This window comes from Hyla sarda, chromosome 3 (genome assembly GCF_029499605.1).
Source record: "Hyla sarda isolate aHylSar1 chromosome 3, aHylSar1.hap1, whole genome shotgun sequence".
NCBI lineage: Eukaryota > Metazoa > Chordata > Amphibia > Anura > Hylidae > Hyla > Hyla sarda.
In genome coordinates this window covers 190,335,922-190,351,272 of record NC_079191.1, presented here as the reverse complement: position 1 = coordinate 190,351,272, position 15,351 = coordinate 190,335,922, and the positions used below count along the sequence as shown (strand labels likewise).

The 15,351-nt window shown below is 41.0% G+C and overlaps 1 protein-coding gene across 1 annotated transcript in view; it reads right to left on the bottom strand.

The window, feature by feature from the left end:
• The window catches only part of TINAG (tubulointerstitial nephritis antigen), a 128,718-nt gene that overhangs the window by 30,572 nt on the left and 82,795 nt on the right, over positions 1-15,351 (bottom strand). Inside the window, exons 8-9 of the mRNA XM_056563576.1 lie at positions 7,931-8,045; positions 951-990 (exon numbers count right to left, since the gene is read on the bottom strand). Coding sequence (XP_056419551.1) covers positions 951-990; positions 7,931-8,045 — 155 coding nt within the window. The remainder of the gene's footprint in view (positions 1-950; positions 991-7,930; positions 8,046-15,351) is intronic.

Sequence of the window (15,351 nt, the reverse complement as noted above, 5' to 3'; positions counted from 1 at the left end):
CATACGGTTACGTTTTCATTTGTTTGTTTGGGCATTTTTTGGGGGCATTTTTGCCCCCCAAAAAACAAACAAACTGTCCCGTGTTATTTTCTGCCAGATGTTAGCAGGGAGTCAATAGGGAAATGCAAAATGCCAAACCCAGACTTTGTGTTTTTGGGTTTGGTATTTTTTCCCTGACCCCGACGTTTGGCTGCAATCTGGCAGTTTTGCCAAACTGCAGTATGTTGAGGCTATGCCAATTTTTTAAGCAAAATCACAATAGTTTTAGCATCCTTGGAGGGATGTTCCACAGCCATAGAGTTTCCAGAGCAGCATAATGTATATACTTTATCCCCTTTATCATTTCTTGATAAATTAATGTAATATGTTATTAAAAATGAAAAAGGGCAGTATAAAAAAACAGCTAAAAACTATTTGTGAAAACCCCTTTTTTATATTCATCAGATACTATCCACAAGACACATTCAAAAATAGACAAAATCTTTATTTACTAGAAAGATCAATTTAAAAGCAATTAAAACATAATAGTACTGGACGGTCATAAAAATTTAGGAAAAGAAAATTCATACACAATTCATATAGATCCAATATACTAAAAATAATAATAAAAAAAACTATGCATAATAAAAAGTGTATTCACAGAAAACTCATAACAAAACAGAAAAATGACATTGAGATGAATAGTTATGTTTGGTTATTTTTTATCTAAAAAGTGTAAGTCACCGCCTGAAGGATTCACAGTATGAGTTCCTACGCATATCACTGCTATTGGTGCAGCTTTTCTAAATTTACATTGCGAAGAAAATTATAGAAATAGGAGACAAGAGGGGAGTATTACACCTTTGAATAAAATAATTCAATTGCTTTATTTTCACCAGCCTGCCTAAAAATAATAACCAGTGGCTATGTGATTTTCTTTTCCAGTTACACAATGTTCTCGATGAACTTACCCAGAATTTTATGTGACTTGGTCTTCGTAAAGCACCCCATCTAAATAAAGGGGAAAAAACATTACCAACTTAGCACCGACAATTTATTTCTTGCCAGATGAAATGTGTTAATGTAAATTTATACAAACCAAAGTTGAACTTCACACTCAAAATATGTTTCAATGGTTGGTAACAAGATCAACCAAAGAGCATATGGTGCCTCAAAATGAGGTAACAATATTTTAATGCTTCCCTTTCCGGAAAGGAGACAACATTTTCGACTCTAGGATAAGTAAGCAATATTGCGGTTTTGTGATTTTCACAATAAAATGTTTTTGCAGTCTTATCTATGAGGGAGAAACCAGCCAACACACACCTATTAGCCATAACATTAACCCCTTAAGGACTCAGCCCATTTTGGCCTTAAGGACTCAGACAATTTAATTTTTACGTTTTCATTTTTTCCTCCTCGCCTTCTAAAAATCATAACTCTTTTATATTTTCATCCACAGACTAGTATGAGGGCTTGTTTTTTGCGCGACCAGTTGTCCTTTGTAATGACATCACTCATTATATCATAAAATGTATGGCGCAACCAAAAAACACTATTTTTGTGGGGAAATTAAAACGAAAAACGCAATTTTGCTCATTTTGGAAGGTTTCGTTTTCACGCCGTACAATTTATGGTAAAAATGACATGTGTTCTTTATTCTGAGGGTCAATACGATTAAAATGATACCCATTATTATATACTTTTATATTATTGTTGCGCTTAAAAAAAATCACAAACTTTTTAACCAAATTAGTACGTTTATAATCCCTTTATTTTGATGACCTATAACTTTTTTATTTTTCCGTATAAGCGGCGGTATGGGGGCTCATTTTTTGCGCCATGATCTGTACTTTTTTTTGATACCACATTTGCATATAAAAAACTTTTAATACATTTTTTATAATTTTTTTTTAAATAAAATGTATTAAAAAAGTAGGAATTTTGGACTTTTAAAATTTTTTTTCGTTCACGCCGTTCACCGTACGGGATCATTAACATTTTATTTTAATAGTTCGGACATTTACGCACGCGGCGATACCAAATATGTCTATAAAAAATGTTTTTTACGCTTTTTGGGGGTAAAATAGGAAAAAACGGACGTTTTACTTTTTTATTGGGGGAGGGGATTTTTCACTTTTTTTTAACTTTTACTTTTACATTTTTTTACATTTTTTTTTACACTTGAATAGTCCCCATAGGGGACTATTCATAGCAATACCATGATTGCTAATACTGATCTGTTCTATGTATAGGACATAGAACAGATCAGTATTATCGGTCATCTCCTGCTCTGGTCTGCTCGATCACAGACCAGAGCAGGAGACGCCGGGAGCCGCATGGAGGAAGGTGAGGGGACCTCCGTGCGGCGTTATGAATGATCGGATCCCCGCAGCAGCGCTGCGGGCGATCCGATCGTTCATTTTAATCGCGAACTCCCGCAGATGCCGGGATCTGTATTGATCCCGGCACCTGAGGGGTTAATGGCGGACGCCCGCGAGATCGCGGGCGTCGGCCATTGCCGGCGGGTCCCTGGCTGCGATCAGCAGCCGGGATCAGCCGCGCATGACACGGGCATCGCTCCGATGCCCGCGGTTATGCTTAGGACGTAAATGTACGTCCTGGTGCGTTAAGTACCACCTCACCAGGACGTACATTTACGTCCTGCGTCCTTAAGGGGTTAAAGGGGTACTCCACTGCCTCAGCTTTCAGAACATTCTGGCCATGGAGAACCCCTTTAACATCACCTGCTTAACATTGTGTAGGTGCCCCTCATACTACCAAAACAACTATGACCAAGTTCTCCTGTGGTGTCTATCACCAAGACAGTACCATCATATTGTTTGAGTCCTGTAATTTTCATGGTTTGACCCCATGGCCGTAAATTTCACACATGCCGTATCTGGTTGAGATAGAAAGAATTGGAGCCATCCCTTTACCATCCCTAAATCCATCCTTAAATAATTTCTGAAATAATTGTGAATTTCACATCCCATGCAAATCTTTTCTACATTGTTTATCATCCAAGTTGCTATGGTCTATTCATTGTTAATTTATCTGTAGATGCAGTATGTGCCTTTCTATTATTTGTGGGACTACCATCTAAATTGTGCCAGTTTTTTTTTTACTGTACTGTATCCTGGGGAACATATACATCTCAATATTTCACTAATGACCCATAGTACAGCCGTTTTACTACTTTTCTCTGACTTGACTCGCTCAGTCCTCGTACTGCAGTTGCTGTTATAGAGCCTTTTTGGGTTGTCACATAGCAGGCAAGATCATGCAAATAACCTTATTCTGTATATGGTGGCACTATGATATTATTAGTGCTATCATGCAGATGCCATATTCTATACCACCATCTTCTCATAACATAGCTCCCTTTCACTCAGGTCACATAACCAACATGACTTTGCTTTAGAAATTGTGTTCAGGTCCCCAATAACTTCGGGTCCAGGCAGCATGAAGGTGATGTCAGGTCCCCTTATAAATAAAGTGGTTATAGAGATGTCAGTGCCAAGGATCTATTTGATCTATATATGGTTTAGTGAATATTTTTCAAAATACCATGGTGTGTTTATGCATCTTTTAGATAATTTAAATAATCCCCAAACAGTCACATAGGAAACCCCCTCTCAAAAATGTCAAAAGTGTTACTTATTTTTTTTTTTTTTTTTTTTTTTTTACTGTACCTGTATGAGACCTTATATTTTGTGAAACAAATTGTGGTTTTCACAGGAGCCATTTTGGGAAAAACTTTCCCAATTTTTCTGGCATTCACCATGTGGTAGACATATTATATTAAAGGGGTACTCCGGTAAAAAAATATTTTTTTTTTTAATCAACTGATGCCAGAAAGTTAAACAGATTTGTAAACTATTTCTATTTAAAAATCTTAATCTTTTCAGTACTTAGCTGCTGTTGCTCCTCAGGAAGTTCTTTTCTTTTTACATTTCTTTTCTGTCTGAACACAGTGCTCTCTGCTGACACCTCTGTCTGTCTCAGGAAGGTTAAGAGCAGGATATGTTTGCTATGGGGATTTGCTTCTACTCTTGACAGTTCCTGAGACAGAAAGAGGTGGCACTCAATATCAGTACAAAATATAAACTTTATGATGCAAAAAAAAATTCTACTGACAGACAAGAGCCACCAACTCCATAGAACAACAGGTGGGGTGCACAAATGGGCAGCAGTTAAACACACCACACCAGCAGTTTATCACTCCACTGTAGTCTCCACTCTAATATAATATGTGTATGCATATATATATTATGCCATAGTCATAGTACCATTAGGTTATTACCTGTTTGGAACATGACTGCTGATTTTTAAGGGTGGGTTATTGTCTGTTTGAAAGATAAAGATTATTAAGTTTATATTTTGTACTTATATTGAGCACCAGTCTCCTTTTAGGTTTATACTGTACATACTGACCTAGGATGCAGAAGCAGTCAGCTTTACCATGGTAAGGGACTTTTTGGTCCCGGTGTCTGCTATATCCTCTGTGACTCCTATAGCTATGCCACTGTTACTTACTTTTCCTCTTGGCTCAACTTATCCTGATATTAGTTGCACTAAATAACTAGCTTTGAAGTATGATTCCACCACACTTTGTCTTGAGATATTCATAAATTGAAGCCTGGTTTTATTTGTTTATTTATTTATTTTTGATAGTTATATACAATATCATAAAGACATTGACCCTGGATACTATCTTATCATTCTACTTATTCCCATAGATACATCAGCCCTGCGCCCAGATAATATACACTAATGTGTATATAATAACAAAAGCAATATAAGTTCATTTTGGAGTACACTGAAAACTGTTACACTATATAAAAATTGTCATAACTTTAAATGACCACCCAACTATTAACATCATGCCTATTTTAGGTTTAACATTCTATCTTAATTACTTTCTTTACATATCTTTATAGTAATTGGTGCTGTATTTTCCTGATAATGAGCTTAAAATTCTTTGCATGGACACAGGGTTGCAAAGTAAAATTCAGTCTGTGAGCAGTCACCCTGTACTATGTCAATGGAGGAGATTTAGAGTCCTTGTAAAAAGTATTTTCATTATACATCTATATCGGTTTAATCAGCATCTTTATATTTCCCTCTCTGGCTTATATTTTTTGAATGCATTTAGATATATCTATTGGTAAATTCTTGTTCCTCTCGTATATATGTGAAGAGATTAATTTGTTGTTTAGCTCATGTTGCACTTCACTTTGGCTTTCTCATTACTTACTGATATAAGATAAGTTGTTGGGATTTCCCATTTGTCCTACATAAATCCAAAGAGGAAACAATATGATGATAAGTTGAGCCCAATGGAAATCTCAAGCCTGTCATATTGACAAGCTCAGCTCTTCTATAAATGAATGTTTACCTAATTTCTATAATACATCACCAAGCATTATACTAGCATTTATGATTTATATCCCTGAAGATTGTTGTACAAGACTTATTCTTGGGAGAAATCATCTAAGATGTATTATGGGAAAGTACACTGAATAGCAGAGTAATATAATATTCAATTACATCAACTTATTGCATATAGTTCGAAGATGATCCAACACAACTCTAGACAATATGCTAGATACATACTACAGTTCTACATACTGTAGTATGTATGAGTCAACATTTCTTTTTTTTTCTTTTTTTATGCTTCTTTTTCGGTATATGCAAATCACCAGATTTGAAGCATTGAGGTTCCCAAACCCTCCGTGATCATGTCACCACTTTTTCTTCAACTGTCTCCCTGTCATGGTGAGGGCCGGTGTCCTGACCGTGAGCGCCCACCGCCTCGTTCCTCCGGCGGGACCGCGATCCGCATCACGGGATGTGCCCACACGCAAATCGCTGCCCATTCATTACCTGTTGCAGCCCAGCTCTCTGCCTCCCTGCGCACACCAGTTTCTCCAGATTTAAAGGGCCATCAGACCACTAATTGGTGCCTGGTTCTCTCCATATGTTATATAAACCAGCTCCTCCCCCTCTTCCCTGCCGGATCTTCAGTGCCTATTTCCTGAGATTAAGCATACCCATTGTCTGTTGCCTACCCTGTGTTCTGACCCTTCCGCTACATTAATTGACTACAAACCTTCGCCGCCTGCCTTGACCTTCTGCTAGTCCGTCTTCGTCTCTGCCTCATCCCAATGCACTTTGCCTTGCCCAGCTACCTGTGTGCTCGAGTTGTATCAAGGGTAACGGACTGGGTGTCGCCTGCTGCAGCAAGCCTATCCTGCCTTGCAGCGGGCTCTGGTGAAGACCAGTAGCACTTTAGACTCCGCACCCCAATACAGCCTGTGTCAACAGCCACATAGGTCAGTGGATCCACACCCAGCACTATTACAATGCCTCGCTAATTAATATTTATAAAGCTCCATCTGCCTGCTTGCTCCTATCCACCTCCACTGTGCATTCACTGCTTTCACAGTCTAAGATGGCTGCTTCAGGGTGTACCCTTAAAGCAGTGCTTGTGCAGTAGCCACGAAGAAGCATGCAGGCAGACCGAGGTTTGATAATATTCATTAGCCAGGCAGACAGAGGACGACATCACTGTGCATGGGTGGCTTGGAAATGTTCCCCTCCGCACAACGTCTGATGATTTATCTATGCCCTAAAAGAAGCATAATAGACAAACAGAGTCATGGATCTGGTAAGTATGTTGTATCTGGTAAGTATCATTTTCATTTGTATCACCCACACTACAAGCCTGTCCCAACAGGTTAGTGTGGGTGACACTAATGACAGATTGCCTTTCAAGAAGCTAGTAAAGAAAAAAAAATATTTATCACAATGAACTTCCAGAAATAAAAACCTCAGAGTTAACCCTATGGCTTCATGTGCAATAAAAACTGAAATCCCATATTTACCTCACCCACTCTTCCAGTGCTGCATTTGTATTTTCAGCTGCTGCTACTGTGTTGTTTTTCTTTCTTCCAATGATGTCCTGTTTCCCACTCTGTCAATCACAGAGCATCATCGGAATATACAAGAACAGCACAGGAGCGTGGATTAGAAGATATGGCAGCTGCAGTGCTGGTGGAGAAGGTGAGGTAAATATGTTGGCTTTTGCTGGTTTATTGCATTGCAGTCGCAGGGTTAACTATGAAGTTTTCCAGGAAAAGGAATTTTCCTCTGCAAGCATTTAAATAATAAAGTAATGAAATCATACACTTATAAGAATTTAGCAGTAGTTAGAGCCCTAAAACTCAACAGAAAATTGTTCAATATGTGAGTACAACATATTTATTTGTAGAGACTGAAGAAATCCATTCCTCGTCCAATACAGTCCAAATATCAAAAACAAAAAGAAGTGCAGTTATTATAGTGATCTGTAGATAAAAAAAATTTACCTTGTGGTGTTCTGCTGTGGACACTCCGCCTAAGCGCGCCTTGTAACTCACAGGTGCAAGAAAATATGGGATGCCTGGAGCAACCTATGTCCATCCACAGCTTAAAGGATTTGAGGGGGTAGATTCAGTCAGGGAAGGCCCTTGGGGAACCACAGTTAGTGGGCAGATCCTTAGGAGTCTTCAGAAAAGATGGTTGTCTGAAAATGGCACTCCTGGCAAAATTAGTATTATTTTACATCCAAATCCTGGATAAGATATATAAAATAATAAAGGTTTATTCAGGATTAGGTTCTGATAAAGCGTTTTGAGGGTTCAGCCCTCTTTATTAGGTCAACAATGGTATCTTGTCCAGAACTTCAGTATTAGATATTACTAATTTAGTCAGGAGTGCCATGTCCAGACTTCCATCTTTTCTAAAGACTCCCGAAGATCTTCCCGCCAACTGAGGTTCTCCGAGGATCTCCTTCCCTGAATATCTTATCCAAGAAGCAATGTTACACTGAGTGGGACAAGTGTTCCAACATTAATGTAAGTCAAAGTAAAATGTTAGTTTGTCTTCTAAAAAAACTTTGACTCACCCAACAATCTTGACTGAATGTATGTCATTTATTTCAGATTTGTTTTCACTTATGCCGGTATATTTGTAGATGCCAGTTTTATAAAGGAAGAAGTCTTCATGAACTGTCATAATAGCTTGAGGAAAAAAAAAAAAATTTTATATTTAAACTTTTAGAATGAATCATGCACTTAATTGTCCATGAGCAATTGACCATCACAAATAAAAATATACAAAAGAAGAGATGCATTATTATATTGTATTTTGAAGAGGAACAAAAAAAGTAAAGTTTCCCACCAGGGTTTCTACTGAGTTACCATTAGGTAGTGTTGGACATTTGTCACAAATCACCAACCTACAAAGCAATGTAGAGGCCCATGTGAAGGAGCAGCAAAGTAACTGAGTTTTCCCTGCCATATTGGACCCATATGCAGATACCTGCTGAAGAATGTTCATTGAAAATTTAAGAAACAGAACAAGAATAAGTTGATAGGTGTAAAACGATAATATTCATAAAGCCAAATAATGCTTCAAAACAATCTTAAAGGGATAGTCTAAGATATTTAACAATATTGAAGTTGTGATAAAGCAACAAAAGGTAATTTATTCACCTGTTTTATCTTTGTTGAGTTCGTTCAGAGACCTTGTTCCTGCTGACTTTGTTTACTTCCCTGAAACAATGATGTGCCCAGGTATCCTGTGGCCAATAACTGGCCTGCCTCAATGGTCTTGTGCCGACTACCTCCGAGGCCAGTGACTATCTGCAGGATGTTCTGGGGATGTCATCAGGATGGTATTCAAAACATATCTTGCAGTCAAGTAGACAAGGGTGATGTGGAAAACCAAAGTGGCTTCACTGGACAGCATAAGCAAGGATAAAATGGGTGAATAAACCATATTTTATAGCTCTATCACTCTCTTAGCAGGCTGTAACAATTTTTTAAAAACATTTTGACAACCCCTTCAACGGGTATATTAATACTGGACTACTACCTCTTGAACTGTCTTCTGAATTTCTAATTGAGGGACCAGATTGTCTTGTTCAAAGACTCCATATTTTAAATATAGTGCATACTCTTGTGCCCCAAACCACAGTTCAGGGACCATTCAGTGGGAGCAACATTACCTACTAAGTACTTACTGTTATTAATCAATCTAGTAGATGCCCTAATATAAAGAGATCTGTAAGGTCGAGGATCCATCTTTAAACAGTTAAAACAGCCGATGGCTGTCCGTGCATGCTGGGAGTTGTAGTTTTGCAACATCTGGAGATCCACAGGTTGAAGACCACTGAGAAGGGATTGACAGGGGGAGAGTTCACTCGAGTGTAAGCCAAAGAAAAATCATGCTGAAAAACTCAGCTTATACTTGAGTATATACGGTATATAAAACTCAATGGGGGGAAGTTATCATTGTATATAGAGCTGTTTTGTGTCTATTTTTTGCGCAAAAATATGTGCAAGTGTTTTTTTTTCATCTTTTTTGCGCAAATTTTGATAGAATTCTTCATCACATTTTCTACGGTTAAGTTTACCATAGAGCATTTTCTACTGTAGAATCAATTTACTAACTGGGTTTTTTTTTGGGCGCAAAAAAATGCGCAAACTGCATTTTCTTACGCAAATATACACCACCTCGGAGGGCACATACCAAAGTGTTTATTTTGGCACAGTTAGGACTGCTACTCCCATCATGACAGATTCTGCCCATGATGGAAGTTGTAGTCCAGGGGCTGAGGGGCAGATCGCAGCAGGTCATTATCCAGAGATCTGCTGCGATCAGCATTTATTAACTGTAAAAGCCGGCAATACATGCGGCTACACTGCGCTGCCACCGGCTCCTGTATACACTGTCATAATTCATAATCCCCACCGCCGGGAGAGGGGAGCTCTGATTGGTGAAAAGCTATTAACCAATCAGAGCTCCAGTCTCCCGGCGGGGATTATGAATGATAAGAACTGAATATAGGAGTCGGCGTGCAGCTCAGTGTAGACGCATTTACCGTGGGCTTGTATAGTTAATAAATGCAGATCACAGCAGGTCTCTGGAGATTGATTTGCTGCGATCTGCCCCTCTGCCCTTGGACTACTACTCCCATCATGGGACAGAGTCTGCCCCATGATGGGAGTAGTTGTAGTACCGCAGAGCTGCTGAGGGATGGCACTTGCACATTCCCCGACTGCAGGACTTTTAGAACTTTTAGAACTACTACTCCCATCATGGACAGACTCTGCCCATGATAAGAGTTGTAGTCCAGGGGCTGAGGTGCAGATCGCACCGGGTCATTCTCCAGAGACTCACTGCGATCCGCATTTATTAACTGTAAAAGTCGGCGGTACATGCGGCTACATCGCGCTGCCACCGGCTGCTATATACACTGTCATAATTCATAATCCCCGCTGCCGGGAGAGGGGAGCTCTGATTGGTCAATAGCTATCCACCAATCAGAGCTCCCATCTCCCGGGGGGGGGGGGGGGGGATTATGAATTATGACAGTGTATATAGGAGCCGGTGGCAGTGCAATGTAGACGCATGTACCACTGGCTTTTTAATTTAAATGCGGATCGCAGCAGATCATTCTGGAGATCTGCTGCAATCTGCATTGTATAATGCCGTTGACGGCGGATTGTGCAGGTCCTTCGCGCATTCCGCCGTTTATTAACGGCATTCAGTTAACCTGGAGATGCATGGCATCGCACGGGTTAACTGGCAGAAGTCCCGCTGTTTCCAGCAGGGGCCAACTTCTGCAACACCCCCCAGGATCATCTGTCTATTGTCCTGGTGAGCGTACACTGTGATTGGTCCATGTGGATCAATTACAGTGAATGAGCTGACTGGGGGGTAAAGTTCATTTCCCCTGCTCTGCCCGCCACTAGAAGTCCGGGCAGAGCAGGGTAGGACGACGCCGAGAGCTGCAGCGGGGACCGTGGCACTTACCTAGTACCGGCGTGAAAGTGGGTACCGGCGGCAGGCTCTCAACAGCTGGAGCCACACGGGTTGGTGGCGGTGGCGTCATCTGCATCAGAGGCAGCAGTGAAGCTCTTCACTGCTGCTGCTGGTAGTTTTCAGCCTTTGGCTGTCTGGGCATGCTGGGAGTTGTAGTTTTGCAACATCTGGAGGGCCGCAGTTTGGAGACCACTGTGCAGTGGTCTCCCAACTGTTCTCTTCCAGTTGTTGCAAAACTACAACTCTCAGCATGCCCTTCGGCTGCCTGGGCATGCTGGGAGTTGTGGTTTTGCAACAACTGGAGGCACACTGGTTGGGAAACATTGTCTGTTTCCTAACTCAGTGTTTCCCTACCTGTGTGCCTCCACCTGTTGCACAACTATAACTCCAAGCATGCCCTGACAAACCGTACATTTTGGGAGTTGTAGTTTTGCAACAGCTGGAGGCTCACGAGTTGGGAAACACTGAGTTAAGTAACAAACTCTCAGTATTTTGCAACCAGTGTGCCTCCAGCTGTTGCTTAACTACAGCCCCCCTTGATGGGAGTTTTAGTTTAGCAACAATTGGAGGCTTCCTGTTTAGGAACATGCTGCATTATGCTCACTCTTCCCAGGGGAGAGGAAAAAAAATGTACTAACCCATATTTCTTGTTTTTCTTTTCTTCTCATTTCAGATACGTGAATGCGGAGGACTACGTCAGATTCTGTGGACTGCGACAATGACCAGCATTTTTTTTTTTACTTCAATAAAATGGTTAGCGAGGGCTGTGGGGGAGTGGTTTTTTTTATAATTTTTTTTCAATATGTCATGTTTTTTATAATTTAATTTTCAGGGTTAGTAGTGGAAGCCGTTTTATAGACGGAATTTATTACTAAGCAAGGGCTTAGCGTTAGCCCCAAAATCAGCTAGAGCTAACCTCCAATTATCACCCCTGTACCCACCGCCACAGGGGTTCCGGGAAGAGCAAAAATGGCATCAAAAATGGCATAGGAAGGTAACAGGCTGGCGTTATTTAGACTGGGGAGGGCCAGTAACAATGGTCCTCGCCCACCCTGGTAACGTCAGGTTGTTGCTGCTTGGTTGGTATCTGGCAGATACTGAAAATAGGGGGAACCCTATGCATTTTTTTTTATAAATAAATAAAAAAAGGTGTGTGGTTCCCTCATTTCAGTATCAGCCAGTTACCAACCAAGCAGCAACAGCCTGATGTTACCAGGGTGGGCGAGGACCATTGTTAATGGCCCTGCCCAGCCTAAATAACACCAGCCTGTTACCTCCTAGGCCCAGGAGCTCCATTTTTGACGCTCCGGGCCTGTTGGTACCGCCTCTTCCCGGAACCCCTGTGGCGGTAGGTACTGGGGTAATAATTGGGGGTTAGCGCTAGCTGTTTTGGGGGCTAACGCTTAGCCCCAGCTTAGTAATGGATTCTGTCTACAAGACGCCTTCCACTACTAAGCCTGAAAATTCAATTATAAAAAACACAACACATTGAAAAAAAAATACTCCCCCACAGCGCTTGTTAACCCTTTTATTGACATTTGAAAAAAAAGCTGTTCATCGTCGCAATTCACCAAATCTGACATAGTCCTCCGCATTCATGTATCTAAATTTTGAAGAAAAAATACAACAAGTTTAGTACATTTTTTGTTTCCAAACACGAGTAAAAACGCTAGAAAAAAATGCAGGAAAAACTGACAAAAACACAGAAAAAAGCTGGTATAGATTTTCTGGTATTTTTGCTGATGGACAAAATACCTCAATGGAATCCTGGCCTCAAAGCAAAAGAACAAACGTCCACGTCCACTTTTCCTGTGAGGTAGAGAAGGAGTGTACGGTAGAGCGAGGGGGGGGGGGGCGTTTCTATATTTGCACAAAATTTATCAAAGGAGTGCAACAGCCTTAGTAAATTCTGAGCAAGAGTGTACAATAGACAAGCAGTGTAAAGGGGTAGAACTGTGTCTACAATAGACAAATAATGATAAATTCCCCCCAATGTGTGTATGTATGTATGTGTGTATGTTCCAGCATCACGTCCAAACAGCTAAAGATATTAACATGAAACTTGGCACACAGGTTACTTATATTTCAACAACAAACATAGGATAGGTAATTTAACCGTTACTCACCCCCATTTGCCAGGGTCTGGGTTTTGTTTAACCTCTTAAGGACCCAGGACGTATGGGTACGTCCTGGGTCCCGGTCCTGCGATATAACGCTGGGTCACACGGTGACCCCGCATCATATCGCGGCGGGCCCGGCGTCATAGTGAAGCCGGGAACCGCCTCTAACAGAGTGCGGCACTGATCGCGGTGCAGCGCACTATTAACCCTTTAGCCGCACGCTCAAAGCTGAGCCGCGTGGCTAAAAATGAAAGTAAAAGTGCCCAGCTAGCTCAGGGAGCTGTTCGGGATCACCGCGGTATAATCGCGGCATCCCGAACAGCTGTAGCACAGGAGGAGATCTTTTTACCTTCTCCTGCGCTGTCCGATCGCTGAAAACACTGATTGATCCATTCCTATGGAGATGGATCAATCAGTGTAAAAGATCAGTTAATGCAATGTTATAGCCCCTTCTAGGAGCTATAATATTGCATAAGAAAAGCGTCAAAAATTCATTAACCCTTTCAATTATCCCTTCCCCTAAAAATTCCAAAGTCCAAAATAGCGCATTTTTGATCTCTTTTTATACCACAAAAAAGTGAATAAAAAGTGATTAAAAAGTCTGATCAGAACAAATTCCCCCCAATGTGTGTATGTATGTATGTATGTGTGTATGTTCCAGCATCACGTCCAAACAGCTAAAGATATTAACATGAAACTTGGCACACATGTTACTTATATTTCAACAACAAACATAGGATAGGTAATTTAACCGTTACTCACCCCCATTTGCCAGGGTCTGGGTTTTGTTTAACCTCTTAAGGACCCAGGACGTATGGGTACGTCCTGGGTCCCGGTCCTGCGATATAACTCGGGGTCACACGGTGACCCCGCATTATATCGCGGCGGGCCCGGCGTCATAGTGAAGCCGGGAACTGCCTCTAACAGAGCACGGCACTGATCGCGATGCCGCGCGCTATTAACCCTTTAGCCGCGCACTTAAAGCTGAACCGCGTGGCTAAAAACAAAAGTAAAAGTGCCCAGTTAGCTCAGGGAGCTGTTCGGGATCGCCGCGGTATAATCGCGGCATCCCGAACAGCTGTAGCACAGGAGGAGATCTTTTTACCTTCTCCTGCGCTGTCCGATCGCTGAAAACACTGATTGATCCATTCCTATGGAGATGGATCAATCAGTGTAAAAGATCAGTTAATGCAATGGTATAGCCCCTTATAGGAGCTATAATATTGCATAAGAAAAGCGTCAAAAATTCATTAACCCTTTCAATTATCCCTTCCCCTAAAAATTCCAAAGTCCAAAATAGCGCATTTTTGATCTCTTTTTATACCACAAAAAAGTGAATAAAAAGTGATTAAAAAGTCTGATCAGAACAAATTCCCCCCCAATGTGTGTATGTATGTATGTATGTATGTGTGTATGTTCCAGCATCACGTCCAAACAGCTAAAGATATTAACATGAAACTTGGCACACATGTTACTTATATTTCAACAACAAACATAGGATAGGTAATTTAACCGTTACTCACCCCCATTTGCCAGGGTCTGGGTTTTGTTTAACCTCTTAAGGACCCAGGACGTATGGGTACGTCCTGGGTCCCGGTCCTGCGATATAACTCGGGGTCACACGGTGACCCCGCATTATATCGCGGCGGGCCCGGCGTCATAGTGAAGCCGGGAACCACCTCTAACAGAGCGCGGCACTGATCGCGATGCCGCGCGCTATTAACCCTTTAGCCGCGCACTTAAAGCTGAACCGCGTGGCTAAAAACAAAAGTAAAAGTGCCCAGCTAGCTCAGGGAGCTGTTCGGGATCGCCGCGGTATAATCGCGGCATCCCGAACAGCTGTAGCACAGGAGGAGATCTTTTTACCTTCTCCTGCGCTGTCCGATCGCTGAAAACACTGATTGATCCATTCCTATGGAGATGGATCAATCAGTGTAAAAGATCAGTTAATGCAATGGTATAGCCCCTTATAGGAGCTATAATATTGCATTAGAAAAGTGTCAAAAATTCATTAACCCTTTCAATTATCCCTTCCAATAATAAAAGTTTGAATCACCCGGCATTTCCAAGAATAAAAAACACACAGTGTAAATAAAAATAAACATATGTGATATCGCCGCGTGGTGAAATGTCCGAATTATAAAAATATACCGCTTTTTAAACCGCACGTTCAATGGCGTACGCACAAATAAATTCCAAAGTCCAAAATTGCGCATTTTTTATCTCTTTTCATACCACAAAAAAGTGATAAAGAATAAAGAATAAAAAGTGATCAAAAAGTCTGATCAGAACAAAAATGGTACTGCTAAAAACTTCAGATCACGGCGCAAAAAAATAGCCCTCATAGCGCCCTGAACACAGAAAAATAAAAAAGTTA